Raw genomic sequence first — 19553 nt, 5'->3', positions numbered from 1 at the left:
ACCCATCACAATCTGTACTGTAAAACACACCTGGATTGTCCTCTGCATCCAGGCTGGAATGAAACAAAAGGGACAGTGGACACAGGATATTGCAGTACTTCTGATGGACCTCCTGGTTGCACGCTACCATTTGGTTCATGGAAAGGGGTTGGTCCTGGCATTGTGAAACCGACCGATGGCCATCGGCCCCTTCAGATAGCCTGCCTACCACTCTCATCGTGCCACTCTGGTCCTGTCACATTGGAAATGGAAATCTAGACTTTACCCTAATAAATGATTCAATGCAAGTTTATATATACATGTATAAAACTAACGAAATAGTACGTAACACCTGATAAGTTGCAATGTGCGAAACTATAATTGCGCAACTGCAACTGGTGGATGGGTGGTTAATTTTGGTTACGAGGTTTCATTGAGGGGAAGATTAAGGTTGTCCTACACCATTCATCAATCTGCCATCATCCATGCAAAATACGGGGGAAAAGGGGAAATCAGACACATTGCTGACTTGCAATCCGTGTACCCTTCGTTCTTTCATTTTTCTGTTTCAAAACCAAATCGCAAAAACCAAAAAACAAACTTGTTTTAGTTTTTTCTGTTTAAAAACCAGAACGGAAAAACAGGGAAAAAGAACAACAGAAATCACTAGTTCTGTAGCGGTTTTTCTGTTTCAAAACCAAAAGGTGAAAAGGAAAACAGAAAATCAAGGCATATAAATTCACTTCAAGTTTGGTTTTCCCCATAAATGCAATGCGTGGAACTTTTTTCGCCAAAATCACTAAAGTCCTATCCTATTCACGACTACATGCTGCTGAAAACAACATGTAAGCAGCTAAACTTTGGCAAATTGATATTCATTTTTTGTTGTTTAAATTGTGTAATTACATATGCATGCACTGAAGGACCAACGAATCAGCATTAAGCATATTCCTCTTCTATTTAAAAAGGGTGTCATAATATAAATCTCATCCCCTACATGGGCCATATGAAACACATGGACCAAAATGAAAAAAGGTGCATGTTTGGGGCCACCCACGTGGCCAGAATTGTGGCAAATGCAACCATGCCCATTAAAAATAGGGAGTCAGGTGGCTGAGCGGTTAGGGGAGTCGGGCTGGTATGCTGAAGGTCGCCAGTTCAATTCCCGGCCATGCCAAAATGACATAATGTCCTTGGGCAAGGCCCCCTTATTTGCCTCGGGGGAATGTCCCTGTACTTAATGTAATCACTCTGGATAACAGCGTCTGCTAAATGACAAAATGTAAAAATAATTTGATTATTTATGATGAGGTGTACAGGTGAGTACTATACTATGCAAAACAAGTCTTAAAAAAGTAGCACACAGGGATGATTGAAAGCTATCACTGACCCCATTTCTGCTTTGTAGAACATTTTAGGCCTCCTTACCTGTCGTCACATGCTTCAGCGCTGCAGAGAATCACAACTATTCGCCTTTCTCCTCCATGTCACTATATCTAAACTCAGATTAGATAATCACTATATAGTAGCAACGCTAGTGCTAAATAAGTATTTAGCTGCTCGGCTCCATGAAGCCGGGCAAGTAGGGCTCGTGAAACTGCTCACCAAAAGAACGAAGGGGAACCCACTGGCAGATTAAGACAAGTTCGTAGGAACCCAGGGAAAAATAGCCTCAACTTTCCAAGACTTTTAGCTAGGTTTATAGCTACCTAACGAAAAATAGCCTAAACTTTTCTAGACTTTTAGCTACGGTACTAATGCTGAGGTAGGGTGACCAGAAGCATGACCCTGAAAAGGACGACACTTGGGTCCAAAAAGGAGGACAAAGGGCCAAAAAGGAGGACAACCCCAAAAAAGTTGTTGGGGGGGGGGCACGTAGGCAGAGCCTGTTTAAGGAGAGCCTTGCCACTCCCTATTAAGCCCCATTGTACCGAATTTTGCTGCAGTTCCACCAAAGTTCCACTGGGGGTGATCGCAAGCGAGTGCATGTTGAATGGGAGTCTATGGAGCTAAACGGATACATTTGTCTCTTTCGCCTGATTGTCGTTGAGAAATCTCAGATTTGATTGTAGTTTTTGCATGTTCAACATGGATTATAGGTCGAAAGTTGAATGACCGAATACTTATGTCCTTTTGATTTCTTACAGGGTGAGTCGTTGTTGCCCATAACACGCTAGCATTCTGCTAATGAATGCTGATTGGTTAGTGAAGGACTGATACGACCAGAGCTCCCGCTTGATGGCATCCGAAGCGGAATCAGAATGTCAGAGCATTAGCAACATTAGCAACAACATTAGCAAGTAGGGATGGAGATTTGACATGATTTCACTATTCGAATAGTATCCGAAATTATTTTCGAATATCCGGATAATCTATTTGTATTAATGCTGCTGCAGTTCGGCTATGTAGCCTAATTAGCCTGACATGACGCAAAGCACAGGCCTACATTAAACATATGAACCACCACACATTCTGGCAATAATTGCGTCTGTTAAAATATTAGATTAAATAAGGATTGAATAAAGAAGACAAATGAATGATACACGTATTTATTGAACATGACGCAAAGACAATCAACTTGAAAAAACGCATGCGTCTTCAGACGTAGCTCTTGGCGAATAACGCAAAAATAGCCGATAGGCAACATGGCTACTGGTAACAAATAAAATAAAACACAACTGCATTAGACCTACGCATTTTTATGCAGGAAAATGAGCATATTAACATGTTCAGGAGAGAGGCGAGTACGGAGTCTATCTACAAGCAAGCCGGCAGTGGAGAAGACTCGCTCGGCAGGAACTGAGGTTGCGGGTATTGCGAGGTACTGCTTAGCCAGGACACTAAGCTTTTTGTACCGGTCCTGGTTGGTACTCCACCACTCCAGTGGGTTGGCCTGGGGTGGGATGCATGGCTCGCTGAAATACAGCGCAACTTCACTTTGTTGGATATCGTTATCATTGTAGTAGTCCTCTCCAAAACGTGTGTTGAGTGTTGCAGTGGTGATGTGGGTGCGGGAGTGCGTCGGCTGCTCCTCAGAGGCATCTGGCTGAGCATTATCGGTGTGGATTTTGACACTTCGACACATCTCGGTCAGCCTTTCCCTGATCTCCTAGTGGAGAGGCTGTTACACACAGTTCAGGTGCTTGTGTCTTGGATCGAGCGCTGTGGCAATGAGCGCTGCCTTGCCTGTATGAGATCAATAATAATCCAATGTTATGCCTGTCACCGGAATGGACTATTACTGGGATGGATCATACAGGTATATTATTTTTTTGTAATATAATGCGCACATAGGCTATACATACACTTTAATTTGGTAATAACAAACATTAAATAAATTAAACAATTACCGGGCTCAGTTGAAGCGTCTAGGACTATGCACTTTCTCAGCGAGGTTGCCACTGCTTTCTTGAAGTCCCCAACATTTCAGGACTCTGTAGAGTTTGGAATTAGGTGCCTTGTCAGGAGGCTGTGTGTCAAGGGGGGGTCCATGCTTATGCACACATGGGTCTCGCTGCACAATACTGTAGTAGCACACTTTAGAGACTGGAGTGCGGGCATGATGTTTTCAATCGTTTGCCAGTGTTCATCCGTGAGCCCCAGGGTCCTGGCATCACTCAGTTTAGTGATGGTTCTGTCTGAGAGGGTCGCTGCCACTGCCCATCTCTACTCATGGAGACGCTCAAACATGTCACAGATCGAGTTCTAACGTGTTGGACAGTGCTCAATGAGCTTGTGTAAAGGCAGATTTAGCTGCTGCTGTTTGTTTTTTTAACCCTGCTGTCGCTACAGTGCTGCGATGGAAATGGCTCACCAGCCTCCCACTTGCTCCCACCACCCGACTCACACTGGCCACTTTAAAGCCTTCATTGATGGTCAGCTGGAGCGTATGAGCAAAGCAGGGGACTGACTCCCACTCCAACATGCCCTGGTTGGCCAACACTGTTACTGGCATTGTCATGGACGCAGGCTGTCACTTTGTGCGCTATGCCCCACTCTTCTGTCGCTGCTTTAAGTTGGGAAGCTATGTTTAGTGCTGTGTGCCTTTCGTCGGAGCTGCGCGTCTGTAGCACTGCGCTCCTAACTTCCCAGTCCAGGGAGATGTAGTGACAGGTGATGGTTGTTTATGACTCTGTTGTCAGAGCAGTCCACGCGTCTGTTGTGATAGCTACATTTTCTGTGACTTCAAGCTCCGCTTTTAGCTTGTGGCCCTCTCGTTCGACCCTCACAGTGATTGTGTTTCGTAAGGGCACATTGTATTCTGGTTCCAGGAATGTCATCAATTCTCGAAAGCCCAGTCCTTCCACAAAGCTCAATGGTAGCATGTCTTTAGTTATCATCGTCGCGATCAACTGCGTGATGTGCTCGCTTCTTGTGGGGTCACAGCTGCGCTTTGAGGTAGAAAATGAGGTGATGAGGGGCTGCATTTGTCTGTCCTTTGAGTACGACAAAGTAGTTTCTCTATGTTTCAACCTCATGTGGTTCTGCATTGAGCTGGTGGACTTGTGGTACACTAGTTTGACATTACATATTTTACATTTAACGTTCTTTTGGTCATCAACTTCATCGAAATACCTCCACACATCGCTCTGCTTACTAGCCATTTTCCGTATTCTTTTTTTGAGCGCGAAATGACAGAAGGCTCAATTATTAGAAAAACAGTATTCGAATACTAACTTACTTTAGGATATTCGGATATCCGATTAACCACGCCCATCCCTATTAGCAAGCCAAAACTCTTTCTAGCATGTGTATTGACAGGGAGAGCCTAACCTGTCAGCTGTGTTGTCGATGCCCTGGGAGAAAAAAGTAAGTGACCAGAGCTTGCCGTAAAGCAGTAGCTCTGGTCGTACGATGTGTATGACGTCAATGACATTTTCAAAAGCTTTTTAGAACAGAAAGGCAACATTAAAACCATCTAACAGGCAGCAGTGTGTATTATTTTTGCCTCCCCTTTCGAATTCAGAATTCAAATTACTCGACAAAAAATTATATCCTGAGAAAAGTGGATTTTGAGGGGTACCGCTCCATAGACCTCCATTCATTCTGCACTCGCTTGTTAGCGCCCTCGCATGGAACTTCAACCAGTTCAGAACCCGGAAGTTTCCCGAGAGTGGTAGTTCTCTCTATAGAGGGTTTTCACGGACGTCACATTCTGGGCAGTAACCCGGATGCGCGGCCATCTTGGAGGCACTCGATGTAAACAACTCAACGGAGTACAACGAAAATAACGTAAATTCTTCACTCTTTGGTACAACTGTAGCCATGTCTAAATGACCGAAAAGGTCACCAAAACGTGTCCAAGATAATAACATGTAGGCTTATCTTATCTTATGAAACTAACTCAGATAGTGTACAGTGTACATAGCAAACTGGGGGTCTTTTGAAATGAAAAGAAAAACACGATTGAGTGTCACTTGGCTACACCTTGAGTATTGCAATGATATCATACAGTTATGGTTAGGTTGATTTAAGACGCTATTGCATTACTTACTTTGGCCTTCACAACACAACGGTCGTTGAGGACTTGGTACTGCATCTCCCTCACCCATCCACACACCATCTGATTGTAGGCCTCCAAACCTTTGTAAGCTTTAAGGTCTTCCGCTGTATATGGGCTCGGCGAGAAAACCAGGTAGTTCACAATATCTGGATGTCCGACTGAAGGCAGAATCACAGGGTCGTCACAGATCCAAGAAGAGGGAGTTAACTGGTAGGGATCTGCACCGCCAATAAATCAAACCCTAACCCTCTATATTAGACATTCTCTGACGTAGGTTAGAAGGAGGTTTTTCTTTTTGGCATCGGAAAACTTACGCGAGTGGTAAATTGCGACAGTGGGCAGGAAAGGTCAAAAAAGAGGACAAGAGGGCGAAAAGACGGACACGCAACGGCGGTCCGGACAAAAGGCTGGAAAACCGGACTGTCCGGCCGAAATCCGGACGTCTGGTCACCCTATGCTGAGGGCACGCTGATATCGCTGTCTTACTAGAACGTCGTATCTATGCGTCGTTGCTAACGTATGTTGACATTGTGCACCCAATAAATTCCAAATTTGTAGGTCGCACATGCGCGAGTGCTTGTAAACAATGCTCGCATTGTCTCAAAAACTGGGCGCAAAATGCAACCATTTGGTCGCAGTCTGGAGCCCTGATCTAAACTCACATTACCCTTTATCCACAGAGGGTGTCTGCGGACATCACTTACACACAGTACCCCTACTCAATTAGGCACCCCTGTAGGCATTGGCCAGCTACCAAGCCAGACATGCACACTCCATCTAAAACATCATTTTTAGCGCTCCCTATCAAGCACTGAATTAGTGAATTAGAAATTGCGTTTTGCAAATTAAATCTATCTTAAGTATGTCTGGTCTATGCATTGTATATCATTGAGTCTAATGCATAATGGATTTGTGTATGACTGTTGCACCAACTGGACATGTTATATTAACGTATACATTCGTTCCAGCTGTGCAGTAGTCAACAATGGAATGTGGGACCAGGTGAGGGTCGACCATGGAAAGGAGTTTTACCTGTGCCTGTACATGCAGGAAATCCCCCGAAAAACAATGAAGCCTGGCAGTTGCAGACATCTTGAACTGTGCTCTAGATGCGCCTGCACCTCCACATTTGGTTTTAAAACAGAAAAAAAAAGTTTTTGTTTTTCGCTTTATCCTATTTGGTTTTGAAACGGAAGAATGAAAGAACGAAAGGTACACGGATTACTTGCTCATTTGTCCATATGCACCTGTCCAATTGTCTATTATGGATAGGCTACAGCTTTGCTACTGTAGCTACTTAGCTCAGGGAATTTCTACCTAGTTAGATTCCAGTTAGCGTTATATCATTTAAAGTTAAATAACTAGCTAGCAAGTAGCTCTAGTCATGCTTCTATTTCACAAACTTTTAAACAATACGACCAACGCACATGAAACGTCTTAAGGTTTTTGTTATACTTCTTTTTTGACGCTATGCCGAACAGATATCCTCTAGGAAACAGCTGAAGTGCAAATTGTGGACAGGTGCCGCCCCCAGACAACACACGTTGCTTGGAAACGAAATCCTTTGGGCCATAGAGTTAGGGCGGAAGACACACAACCGTCGCAGAACATGACGTCACATACTTGCGTGATGGCGGTTGATTTGACTCCGAGGTTTAGAAGATTGAACAGTCAATCAAGGATACTTCGTGAAAAAATTCAACCTGGTCAGTTAGATGCTTGATTATTGATCATTTATTGCCGTAGTAAAAGTAGTAATAAACATTAGTTGTGATTCATTGTCTGCAATTGTCGCAACGCTGATTTTATTAGGTGGTGTTGCAAGTGCAGGCATGAGCACACTAGCTACTACTGTACAGTGACAGTACAGTATAAATGCTATTGAACAGTTCAACTTAGTTGGCCTATGTTTGATATGGATGGTTTTATCTTACATATCTACAGCTAGCAATCTAACGTGCAAAGGTTATTTAATCATTTTAATGCAGCTTTGTTTTTTTTGCCTCTTGCTAACTATACTGTGTGATGTTGTTAGCTTGTATTTCTCTTGGGTTCCGGTTGACGTTAGCCTAGCTCAGGCGTGTTCAATCCTAGTCGTCAGGGTTCACTGTCCTGGATGCTCTGAGATGTTTCACTGCACCAACACACCTGGTTCAAATGAATGGGTTGTTATCAAGCTCTGTCGAAGCCTGATAACGACCATTCATTTGAATCATACAGGACAGTGAAACCTGAGGACGAGGATTGAACACCCCTGGCCTACAGCAGCTAGTAAGCCAATGCAAGGTGGTTCAGAAGTTACAACTAGACAACTTTTAGTGCTGCTATAAGTGCAAATTCACAACACTAGTTAGATTACTGTATGTAAAATGTTGTGTAAAAAAAAGTGAGTAATACCATGTATGTATACCACAGTCTAATACAAGCGAAGAATTATGTTATCTCTTGAAAAAAGTATGTCATACCTGTTAATGCTGAGAATTGTTCTGTTCAGTCTGAGTTTGGTATGATTTTGGTATGATTTGTTTTATTCCTTAAAAGCAAATGTGCGGCCTAAGCTATTAAAGCAATATTGGTGTTTCTAAAACAAACATGCCCTCATTCCTCTAACCCACTTCCACCCTCAGGATACTCCAGGCCTTTCCGTGCCACCCAGCTGTGGCAGAACATCATCCTTGCGTTACAGTCGCAAGTGGACGTGCGGAGGCGGAGGAAGCACCTGCGTGTCCACCCGAATTGCTTCACAGGCTCGGACGCGGTGGACGCCGTGCTCAGCCATCTCATGCAGAACATTGTGTTCGGCGCCAGTGAGGTATCCCGTCTCAAAGCTGCGCGGCTCTGCCAGGCGCTCATGGAGGCCAGGGTATTTGAGTCGGTGGGGACGAAGCTCTTTCGCCGTGACAAAGAAGCTGTGTTCGAGGACAGCAGTTCTAGCCTCTACCGCTTCCTGGATTGCAGTGTCCTGCCGGGTTCTTTCGAGAAGGCCGATGGTTGCGGAGATGGGGAGAAGATGAAGTCAGAGAGGCAAGATGAGAAGAGAAAGAAGGGTTCCAGGTTTGTTTTGTTTTTACAGCATTGTAATGCTAATTAATTCTTAGTGCTGTTGGTGATAGTATGTTATTGAGTTGTCACCATGGACGGATTAAGAAACCACTGGATGTGTCAAGACCCCCCCCCCCCCTCACCGCAAAAAAACAAACATTTCTCTTGGCAAAACATTTTCTTTTTTTGTCAGGAATAATATTGATATTGTTGTTTAAAAACGCTACAGTACTCGAGTAATCAACAAAATAAATAACGTTTATATTCCAAAAATATAGATAGTTGTAGCCATAGACTAGAGTGTACATTTGTAGCCCACACAACCCTCTCTCTTTCTTGAAAAATGACCATCATAGGCTTAACAATATTATATCTTCAATAAATAGTGTGTTGGGGGTGCTAAGACACAGCTCTAATGCTATTGTTTTGCACTTTTTGGATTTCTCCCTAAAAAGTTGAAGGGCCCATATTGCATAGAGTACTCAGCCCCTCTAAAGTCCTATAGATAAACTGAGGGGATACACACTCACTTAAAAGGTATCATGATGGTTTCTTTCTTGTGACATCTTGAAAGTGAATGTTTAGGCTATCTTTTGTTTAATCAGTAGGACTTTTGGGGCCCTGTTAAAGACATTAATGACTTAAGCCTAGCATATACACTAGTACATATCAAGTTAATAACAGCGACGTCACACAGAGACTCTGGGTTAGGGGCCCCCTGAGCTCATGGGCCCCTGGGCCTGGGCCCTGTAGGCCCGTTGGTTAATCCATCTCTGGTTGTCACCAACACAGAAAAGCATTCCCATGCTCATTATTTAGCTGCTCTAATTCATGTTGATCCATACCTTCCTATCCCCAGATTAGCTGAGATGAGGACTATTTCGAACCCCTTGGCTGTGGGCTCCTCAGACAGGAGGGTCGAGAGGTTATTCAAGACCATCAACTTGCAACCCATCCTCCCGGCATCCCTGAACACAGCTCCCTCGGCTCCCTTCCTCTCCAAGGCTGGTGAGATGGCAGGCTGAAGCTGATGTTGGGACCCTAACCATTCCTAACTACCACTGCTCTGTCCTCTAGCTAGCATGGCCATCCCAAGTCTCTTTGACCCTCCCTTTCTCTTCTCTTTGGCACAGTTTTTCTCACCAGGGCTGCGTTTCCCGAAAGCGTCATAAGCCTAAATTGAGCGTAGAATCTATTGCCGTTCCCAAAGACACCTTAGCTTAAGTGTCTCTTGAAAATTCGTAGCTCTTGAAAGCGCATAGATTAGCCTACTCCTTACGAGCATGTTTAGGAAACGCATGTAAGAAATATCAATGATTTCGTATTATCAGGAAACGCAGTCTTGACCGTTTTCTCCTCCCACTCCTATCCCGACTCCTCTCCTGTATATACCGCTCCTGTATGCTCCTCTCTTCTCCTCCTGTATGCTCCTCTCTTCCCCTCTCTGCTCCTGTCTGATCTTCTCTCCTATCTGCTTCTCTCTTCTCCTGTCTTTTCTTCTATGCTCCTCTTCTCCTCTATGCTGCTATCTTCTCTCCTCTCTGCTCCTCTCTTTCCCTTTGCATCTGTCGGATCTTGTCCTGTCTGGTCTTGTCCTGTCCGCTCTTCTAGTCTTGTGTCTCTGCTCCTCTTTTATCTTTCCCTATCTGCTCCTCTCCTGTCTGCTCTTCTCCTCTCCTGTCTGCTCTTTTCCTGTCTGCACTCCTCTCCTCTTTGCTTCTCTCCTCCCCTACCTTTTCTTATCCTCTTTGATCCTCTCCTGTCTGCTCTTCTTCTCCATCTCTTATCTGCGCCTCTCCTTCCCCCTCAGTAGTGGAGGAGGTGTGGAAGCAGCAGACTCTTCTGCAGCTCCTGCAGGTGGTGGAGCTGCCCATGCTTGACTGCATTCTGACCTCCCCTGCCCGGGCCCGGCCTCAGGCCCGGGGCTTTGTGTCCACTCATCAAGACCTGGTCATCTCCAACACCTGCCTGGACCGACAGCTACCCCAGAGCCTCAACCTGCCACAGTAGGTTTTTTCAGGGTTTTTTACACTGTAGGATAGATCTTGACTAAATTCTCAAGACATGTATTTTAACCACAACTGTTATCCTTCCTAAACTCTTATTAAGGACCTATCAAGTTACTTGTTGTTTGCTGCAAGTATCTGGGTGATGAAATCAATGAAGCTCTGAATTACAATAAAAACACAAATGCAGGGCCATGTAACTTCTTAATTATTGATATGTATTTAAACTTTATTACAGGTTAGGGGTACTTAGTTTAATGGTAATCAACACAAGTGAAATTTGATATGTGGGAGATTGGGCTTTCTAGGGGTTAGTGAATGTAACCCAACCTTTAACTAACCCTTTACAACATTTAATTACCTCTTACAACCCTTCCCCATACTCTGCATCCTTACACTGACCATGATGCAGTTGGGGATTAAGATGTCTGTGAGACACAAACACAGATTTCTGGAACTATAGATGGATAGTACACAGTGCCGGTGAAGAAGTAGGTGACACACAAACATTCCTGACTGGTACCTACATTTCTCATATCACGATTGATACATCTACATCATCAAGTCACGTTTGTACATCATAAAGCAATATTTGCCAATGCTTATGACGTTTCTTAGTTCATATGGTGGCACACAGAGATTCTTAGAATTATAAATATTGCAGTGCCCATGCCTGTGATTTAGCTGGTGACTATAATGTTGTTTAGTTTATTTGGTGTTAGTATAATTGGAGTGTGCATCAATTGAATCAGTCAAAGCATTCATTTATGTAAAAAAAAATCATATACTGAAACAAGGCTCCACTTCATATTATGTTTTTGTTAGCTAGACAGCATTTCATCCATAGAGGAAACCCTTTGAAAGAAGCTGATTCACTGTTATGCCAGCGGTCAGCACTACTAAGCTGGCCAGATCGGCGTTGCAAAAGGGATACAAAAATGTGCTTCTAAATGACATGAGATGGTTGTGGCAACGCTGCCGAATAGTCATAAGTTAAAGCTGGAGCAAGAACAATCCTTGCTGAGTTTTGTTGATGGTCATGATGTTGTGGCCCCAAGGGAGTAGGTTTGGTCTCAGACTTGGTGGGGACATTTACGAAAGTTACGTAATGTGAAGAAACTGAATTAAAGTACAAAATACAACACACCAGGGACGCCGACAACCTCAGCAACCCTGCACCAGGCATATTTTTTTTTGTTTACGTCTCTGTAATCGAACATAGACTTATCATACAATACTGGGTATGAAGACACACATACGATGAGTTGCTCTTCCATCTTGAAATTGTCAAACCTAGAAATGTTTACCATGAGCAACAGTTGCTACGTTACAAGAAACAAGAAACCAACCCGATTGGCCATCGCTGGCGTTTTCACGCTCCTCATTTACATAAAGTTGAGATAATCCAACTTTCGCCGCCCCGCTCGCCTTCCCACAATGCCCTACGTGAGCGTCGCCGCCCCGCTCGCCTTCCCACAATGCCCTACGCGGGCGTCAACGCCTGGTTTCATTGAAAATGAATGGGAAGCCGACGCCCCGCTCTGCCCGCCCCGCTGCAGTGTGAACGCACCGTAATTGTAGCTAGTTCTCAAGTCTTCTCACACTGTTTCATGTGTTGCCTAGCAACTCATTACTTTTGATAGAAAGCGTACAACATGGTTCTGCTAAAATGGCTTTAATTTCAATACAAAATAACGACACAAGTGATTAAAAAAATCTAGTCTTCATCCTCACTTTCAATGACAAATCTTTTCAGCATCATCTGGATAGTAAAACTCAGCAGCTGACTCGTCGCTCATTTTGAAGATGACGTCGGAGGGCAATACGGAGCCATATTGACCGCTGAGGAGGGCAATGCGTCTGGCATGACTACCCATTAGCCAATCAGAAAGCTTGTACCATCGTTGCCATATAATACATTTGATTATTAGGCTATATGGCAACGACGGTACAAGCTTTTTGATTGGCTAGTAGTAGTCATGCCAGACGCGTATTTAATGGTCTTGGCAATAATTGCCCTCCTCAGCAGTCAATACGGCTCCGTATTGCCCTCTGACGTCATCTTCAAAATGAGCGACGAGTCAGCTGCTGAGTTTTACTATCCAGATGATGCTGAAAAGATTTGTAATCGAACGTGAGGATGAAGACTAGACTCTTTGAATCACTTGTGTCGTTATTTTGTGTTGAAATTAAAGCCATTTTAGCAGAACCGTGTTGTCCGCTTTCTATCAAAAGTAATGAGTTGCTAGGCAACACATGAAACAACACATGAAACACACATTTACAAAATGAAAAGAAGCTAAAAATGCCATATAACAAACTACTTACTAACCTTGACCGTTTGGTCATGCCGGGAAATATCAAACCTCGGCTTTGCCGATACGTTCCAGCCTCAGTTTGATATTTCCCGGCATGACCTCACTCTCGGTTAGTAAGTAGTTATTATACCATGGTCTGGGTGAATACTCAATTCTGATTGGCTGCAGGGGTGTACATTATAGGGTGATAACGGACACCTACTTTGCATTGCAGAAAAACTGCCTTTTCACCGTTTTAAATTATTCCGCTGGCAACATAGTATCAAGAGTCTGTGTCTAAAACGAGTAACCATAGTAACAATTTCCATTTACAAGCCTTCGTTTACAATGTACTGAAAATTAGCTACTCTACTAACATATCGACTTGACTAAAACTCTGGCCTACATTACAAAAATGAGTGACTTCAACATTTTGTTTAATTTATTTGGAGAATATGAAAACTTTGAGAACTGGGACGCAGCCCAAGAAAGAGAAAATGAAAAGAAACGTAAGAAACGGCACAAGGAGATAACACCGGGAGAATTAAATAAAATAGAAGAACACAAAGACGAGATTAACACAAAAAAACAACGAAATGGGCAATTAATACACTAAGGGACTTCCTTTCACAAAAACAAATGAACACCAACTTTGAAAACTACACCGCCGACTTGCTGAATGAGACCCTGCGGGGATTTTACGCCTCTGTCCAGTCCACCAAGGCCAAGGGAGGGGGGGAGTACAGCGTTGCCAGCCTAAGGTGTTTAAGGGCAGGTATTAACCGTCATATAACTGCTTTGAATATCATGACTGATACAAGATTCAAGAGCAGTAATGCAGTGTTTCAATCTATAGTTAAGAGTTACAGGAAAAGAGGTAAAGATACAAGCTTCCACCATCCCCGCATTTCTGAGTCCGACCTTGAGAAGATGAAAAATTCCCCAGCACTGTCTCCCGATACACCCCGTGGCTTGGTCCGAAAAGTCTGGTTTGATGTGCAACTATGTTTGGCTCGGCGTGGCAGGGAGGGAAACCGGTAGCTGTCAGTGGCATCTTTCATCGTCCAGAAAGACGAGGATGGGGTCGAATATGTCAGCCTGGTATACAATCCTGAAACAAAAAACCACAAAGATCCGAATGACCCGGACAAAGAAAACCTGAGAGGTTTTATGTTTGCCAGGCCCGGAGATCCGCTGTGTCCGGTCAAAAGTTTTAAAGCATACATCGCCAAATTGTCCATCTGATGCCAAATCGTTCTACCTCCACCCAAAACATGGCATGATGACCTCCAAAATATGGTACAGCCGGGAGCCGATGGGTGTCCACTATCTAGGCAACATGCTGAAAAAGATCAGCGAAGAGGTTATTTGCTTACTCTTAACGTAGCCTATAGCCTAATGTCTGTCGCGTCTAATAAAGACATGGCAGTCTAATTTTGTGACCACATTTTCTCCCTCCATCCCCAAAATATAGGTTAATAGGCTAAATATCCTTATCCCTCTACCTTTCAGGTGGGTCTTTCAAGGGTCTACACCAATCACAGCCTTCGCAGCACCGCTGTAGGTCGGCTCTCGGATGCTGGCCTAGAGAGCCGCCAGATAATGTCTGTGACTGGCCACTGATGCGAGAGCAGCCTTCAGGCTTACGGTGCGTTCACGCTGTAGACTTTTTTACCGCTCTGCACCGCCGGCCTTCCCACAGTGCACCATGCTTGGGGGCGTGTCAGACAGATTAATTCAGAGCTGTAGTTCTCTTAAATCACTGTTGTAGTTCGTATAATGTCATGGCAAATGTGCAGACAAAATACAACTTTTACACACATTAAGCAAAAATCCAATACCCATTCTGGATCTGACATGATCTTATCTACAGCACACAATAGGTTATCTTTTTCCACACTTTTTTTAGGCCGAGTGAAAGATTAAATGCCACCAGCACTCTATGTACAGTAACGGGTCTTGTTCCGGCCGGAAAAAAAGATGCATCAGACATAAACGTTGACATGTGTAACCTTTTATTATATTACTCGAAATCTCTGCAAATCAATCGCTAGATTATGACTTGCCACTACACATTCACTGTATGGATAGCGAGTGGCTGCCAGCCAGCATTTCAGCGTTGAATGTCAATCATGTGCCGGGTGAGCTAGCTAGACTATGCAGCTAGCACAGAAGAAAGTTACGTAATGTGAAAAACTGAATTAAAGTACAAAATACAACACACCAGGGACGCCGACAACCTCAGCAACCCTGCGCCAGGCATAATTTTTTTTGTTTACATCTCTGTAATTGAACATAGACGTATCATACAATACTGGGTATAAAGACACACATACGATGAGTTGATCTTCCATCTTGAAATTGTTAAACCTAGAAATGTTTACCATGACAAACAGTTGCTACGTTACAAGAAAGAAGAAACCAACCCGATTGGCCATCGCTGGCGTTTTCACGCTCCTCATTTACATAAAGTTGAGAAAATCCAACTTTCGCCGCCCCGCTCGCCTTCCCACAATGCCCTACGCGAGCGGCAACGCCCCGCTCGCCTTCCCATAATGCCCTACGCGGGCGTCAACGCCTGATTTCATTGAAAATGAATGGGAAGCCGACGCCCCGCTCTGCCCGCCCCGCTGCAGTGTGAACGCACCGTTACTGGGCTCCGTCGGTGCAGGAGAGAAGAAATTGGAGCCACATCTTGTCTTCCCATACGCCGAAGAGCAGTGCCTATCATGGCCAGCCCCCTAAACAGCCTCCTTCCAAGGCCCCTTTACCTGAATTACCAATATCACTATCAAATTTCACGATAAATGGTAACGTCGAATTCAATTTTAAATTAAAAATCGGCCTGTTGCTAGCAAAATGGTTTACCTGCTGTGCACCATGCTGATCTGGTGCAAAATGGCCGTTCTTCTTCTTTTTTTCTATTTATAACCGATGATTTCCATCGGCGCCAATCTTTGGAGCGCAATTATTGTATAATTATAACATGTTTCTTTGCAATAAAAACATTACTTGTGAAAACGACCCGACAGCTAAATTGTTGCAATACAAGCCTACATCTACTCTGGCAAGTGTAGTCAAGCATTGGCATAAACTTTTGGCGGACATAACATTAGAAATTAATGAATGAGAAGCTTCAATTAGTAGGCTACACCGCCCCCTACTGATACTTTGTCAAAGCAATCCTCTTTCGTGAAAATATTGATATTGATTTGGGAACAATGACACGGCTGGATAACTGGCTATAGTCTTGATGTTAAACTTATTGTCAAAATATATTTACTGTTAGGAGATAATGTCAACTTTGATGCGATCATCTCAAATCAATTTGCTATTCAACTCGCTACAGGCTGCGGTCGGCGACAGTGGCCAAGACTATGGCCGATATACGCTAGGCTACTTTGTTCGTGAAAATCTTGATATTGATTTTGGGACAGTGACATGGCTGGTTAGCTAGCAAATCTTATTGTCAAACATACTGTAAAATTATATTTACTGTTTGTCAACCGTACACAATGTTATTGGCTTTGAATCCCACTAGCATAACGTTAGCTTTTAGGCTAATAGCTCAGCCAAAGGAAAGCCAGTGTTGGTTCTATGAGCTGAGCGGACTATAAATATCAGAGTTGGCTAACGTTGAAAAACGTTAGATTTATATTGCAAAACGCCTTAAAACATAAATTAATGTTTGTAAAAAAAAATCGTTGGCAAGTGACCATGGTATAAGCGGGATAATGCCCTTCGAGGTGTCCAATATCATCTGATAACGGACTCCGCGGAAGCGTTGGACGGTTCACGTCTCCGTATCGTCCGTTATCAGATGATATTGGACACCTCGTCGGGCATTATCCCTTACATAACCAACAGTGTTAACTTATTAACATTGCCAACTGTTTTTTTCCAGCACCTGTCTAGCAATGCAGTGACAGTCCATCAACTGTGAATTTGTCCTCGGCTAGACTCCTAACCTTGGTAGAAAGATTAGCTACAGAAGCTAGGTTTAGCTGTAACAATATCCTGGGTAACATAATATCACCAGTTAATACTTTTTCCACAGTAGAATCTGCATTTGAAAGCCTGGTCACTACCACTGCTAGTGTGGCTAGTTATTTAGCCTGACTTGCACTGCTTTTTGAAAAAGCTTCATATGTCCCTTTTCTTCTTCTTGGGTGGAGGCATATCTGATCTACAAAGCACACAAAGGGGCAAACCTGCTGAAGTGCAAAGGGAATATTAAAATGTGTTACTCTGGCTTTTTATGTATGTATTGTTGGCAGACAGCCCTATTACTGTTGCGCCGGCTAACGTTGAGTGGACCAATGCTCACGATTGATTAATTGCCTAGACACAGTGTTGCAGCGGACAGCTTGGATAGCGTTCTAACGAGACAACATTCCCAATCAGAGTGAACAATCAAATTATCTAAACTATACTGCCCTACAAAGCCAAAAGACCGTAACTCGCCGAAGTGTAGAACTGAGAAAAACGACTTCAAAGTTTTTGCACTTTCAAAGTAGTTGTCCTGCCAAATGCATTTTAGGTGGGACACTGGAAATCTAGCAGTTTGATGTTTTAGTGATTACACATTATCTAAACTAGACATTTTTGAAATTGTCGATCTTAAACTGCACTTTTGACCCATATTTTGAAGTTACAGTAGTATACCATAGTCTATCGTAAGTGGTCATGCCAAGGCAAAATACAGTAACTTCCGTTTCTTCGCTCACTTAGTTGCTTATCACGATATAAACTCTGTATTTTATAAGCCAATGTAACATACACGTGGATACCTGTCACAAGACTCACAAGACAAGAGTGTTTTTGATTTAACTGACTGGGTAAGATACTTACAAACGACTCATGTTTGGGATGTTTGGTGTTGAATGCCAGCGAGTAGGCTAAGCTAATGCTAGATGTGTTTATTGTTGCTAGGTTACGTATTAGTTCAATTGAAACCATAACTCCATTTGAACGTTTTTGAGTGCCGCAAAACAAAGGCAAAGAACCGTAACTGATGTTACGGCATTCTGCATTGGATTTCTAAAGCCAAAGCAGGCTTTTGGAAGGTACGGTGAAGACAACAACCTTATTTTCTCTGAAAAACAGACAAGTTCATTTAAGATATTTGGCCACATGATAAAGCAGACCTTAACTGTTCCGAAAATGAAAAAAAAATCATTTTCGACAAAGTTGAAGTTACGGTCTTTTGCCTTTGCACGGCAGTATAGACCATAGCATGCTCCACATATCAAAACAGAACAAACACAACAATAGAACTCCAAACAATGCTTATTTAACTAAGCTAATGCCCTTAACTTGGTAGCTTTTCAACTTGCCGCAGGGCATTCTGGGTACCGAGAGCAATGCACAAGTATAGGCGATCTTACGGCATTGTGTAACACACTTCGGTTGTGGATAGTATGTCCAGAAATAAAGCCAAGTCACTCATTTAGTGGCAGAATCCATTATGTCTACAAACTTATTTTAGATAGAATATAAGTTTAGGTAACTTGCAAATCCTGAGAATAGCCTATACTGTAGCAGACCTTTCTATGTAACAACTGACAAGGGTGTTTTGTCCCTCGGGAGTTGCCGTAGGCTTGATGTTGAAAGCATTATGTGAAATCAGTGAGGGCTGTTCAAATGGCGATGTCAAGAATAGCATTGGTAAAATACAAGTTATGAAAAGAGACCGCGTCCGTATCTTATTGTCCACACAATATCATATACAATTATATCTAAACCAAACTTATAAAGAGCTCGGTTATACTACTAACAGGGATGCAAACGGCGCGCTTTTCGGCGCCTCCCGCTTTTTTCACGTCAGTTTGGGTGACTTTCGTGAATCGTGCAGATCCGAAGAGTTTTTTTTACCAACAGTAATTCTGGATTGCCTCCATCAAACAAGTAAATAGGAAATAAGCAAATCACCAGTAGCCTATGCGCGCAAGCATGAACCACTTGGGTTTCTTCTTGCTGCGTATCTTTTACTGTCTGCGGTGGGTAGCCTACTCAATAAACGGACTGCGGTCCAAATCTGGACCGCAATACCTAGACGCAATTCATTGGTGCGTGATTTTGTGCTATAGTCTATATCTTTTTCCTACTAGATGTGCTTTATATCTTCCGTGTCCAATGGAAAGCTCCAATCAGGAGCTATAATAACTGTAATCACCATGACAACTCACTCACTCAACGTTGGCCGCAACAACAACCTCTGTGGGTAACGCAGGTTGTGTGTGTCAAGGCCGATTTATACTTCTGCGATTAACGGACAGACGCACGCACGGAGTCGGACGGATTGGTTGAATTTATACTACTCCGATGGCTCTGCGTGCTGAAAGCAATTCACCGGCAGAACAGTAGATGGCGCTGCACTGCAATGCTCGCAAGGTTATCGAAAAGTCGGAGCAAATTTACAAATTTGCCGCGTCATCAATAAAATAAGCGCATTCTAAGCAATTACACTGCCCATTTCTCATCACATTTTAATTCAGATGCTGATTTACATGTACTGTTTAGCTGAAATATGAATTGTAAAAACTTACAACAATGGCGGTCAAAGGATTCTGTTCTCTTGTTGACGGCAACCCCGCCCCTGACGCAAGCTGTTCTTAATACGGACCAATCACAGCCAAGGGGTATCCGTAAAATGACGGACGGACAGACGGAGAGTCAGGAAAATCAGGAGGTGCGCGCAGAGCTCTGCGAGGGGCTCGGAGAGAG

General features: G+C 43.4%; 2 protein-coding genes, 1 long non-coding RNA gene and 1 pseudogene across 5 annotated transcripts in view; 1 reads left to right on the top strand and 3 right to left on the bottom strand.

Annotated features, from left to right (window-relative positions):
* ccdc87 (coiled-coil domain containing 87) overlaps positions 1–5700 on the bottom strand; it is a 63748-nt gene extending 58048 nt beyond the window's left edge. The window contains exons 1-2 of the mRNA XM_084701494.1: positions 5474–5700; positions 31–232 (exon numbers count right to left, since the gene is read on the bottom strand). Of these exons, the coding sequence (XP_084557620.1) occupies positions 31–232; positions 5474–5542 (271 nt within the window). The 5' untranslated portion in view covers positions 5543–5700. The remainder of the gene's footprint in view (positions 1–30; positions 233–5473) is intronic.
* LOC146276892 (E3 SUMO-protein ligase ZBED1-like) lies at positions 2638–5452 on the bottom strand (annotated as a pseudogene).
* A 1232-nt stretch (positions 5701–6932) lies between the features above and the next one.
* Positions 6933–19553, top strand: part of depdc4 (DEP domain containing 4) — a 29014-nt gene continuing 16393 nt past the window's right edge. Inside the window, exons 1-4 of one of the 2 annotated variants that reach the window (XM_084701498.1) lie at positions 6933–7188; positions 8110–8536; positions 9384–9532; positions 10338–10530. In XM_084701498.1, the coding sequence (XP_084557624.1) occupies positions 7092–7188; positions 8110–8536; positions 9384–9532; positions 10338–10530 (866 nt within the window). In that variant the 5' untranslated portion in view covers positions 6933–7091. Of the gene's footprint in view, positions 7189–8109; positions 8537–9383; positions 9533–10334; positions 10531–19553 lie in introns of both variants that reach the window. The other variant, XM_084701497.1, reaches the window with a different exon arrangement.
* On the bottom strand, positions 13269–19486 carry LOC146276890 (uncharacterized). Of its 2 annotated transcripts, none has more exons than XR_014762449.1 (3): positions 17679–19486; positions 13749–14538; positions 13269–13583 (listed from the first exon to the last, which is right to left on the bottom strand). It is a non-coding gene; the product is annotated as an uncharacterized LOC146276890 (long non-coding RNA). The 2 variants fall into 2 exon arrangements; XR_014762450.1 differs by lacking the exon at positions 17679–19486 and having other exon boundaries at positions 13749–14169; positions 14333–14963.

The sequence above is a fragment of the Hypomesus nipponensis genome, chromosome 7 (assembly GCF_054491055.1).
Source record: "Hypomesus nipponensis isolate SF chromosome 7, ASM5449105v1, whole genome shotgun sequence".
In the NCBI taxonomy this organism is placed as follows: domain Eukaryota; kingdom Metazoa; phylum Chordata; class Actinopteri; order Osmeriformes; family Osmeridae; genus Hypomesus; species Hypomesus nipponensis.
Note: the sequence above shows the minus strand (reverse complement) of the source record. Positions and strands in the feature narration are given on the sequence as shown.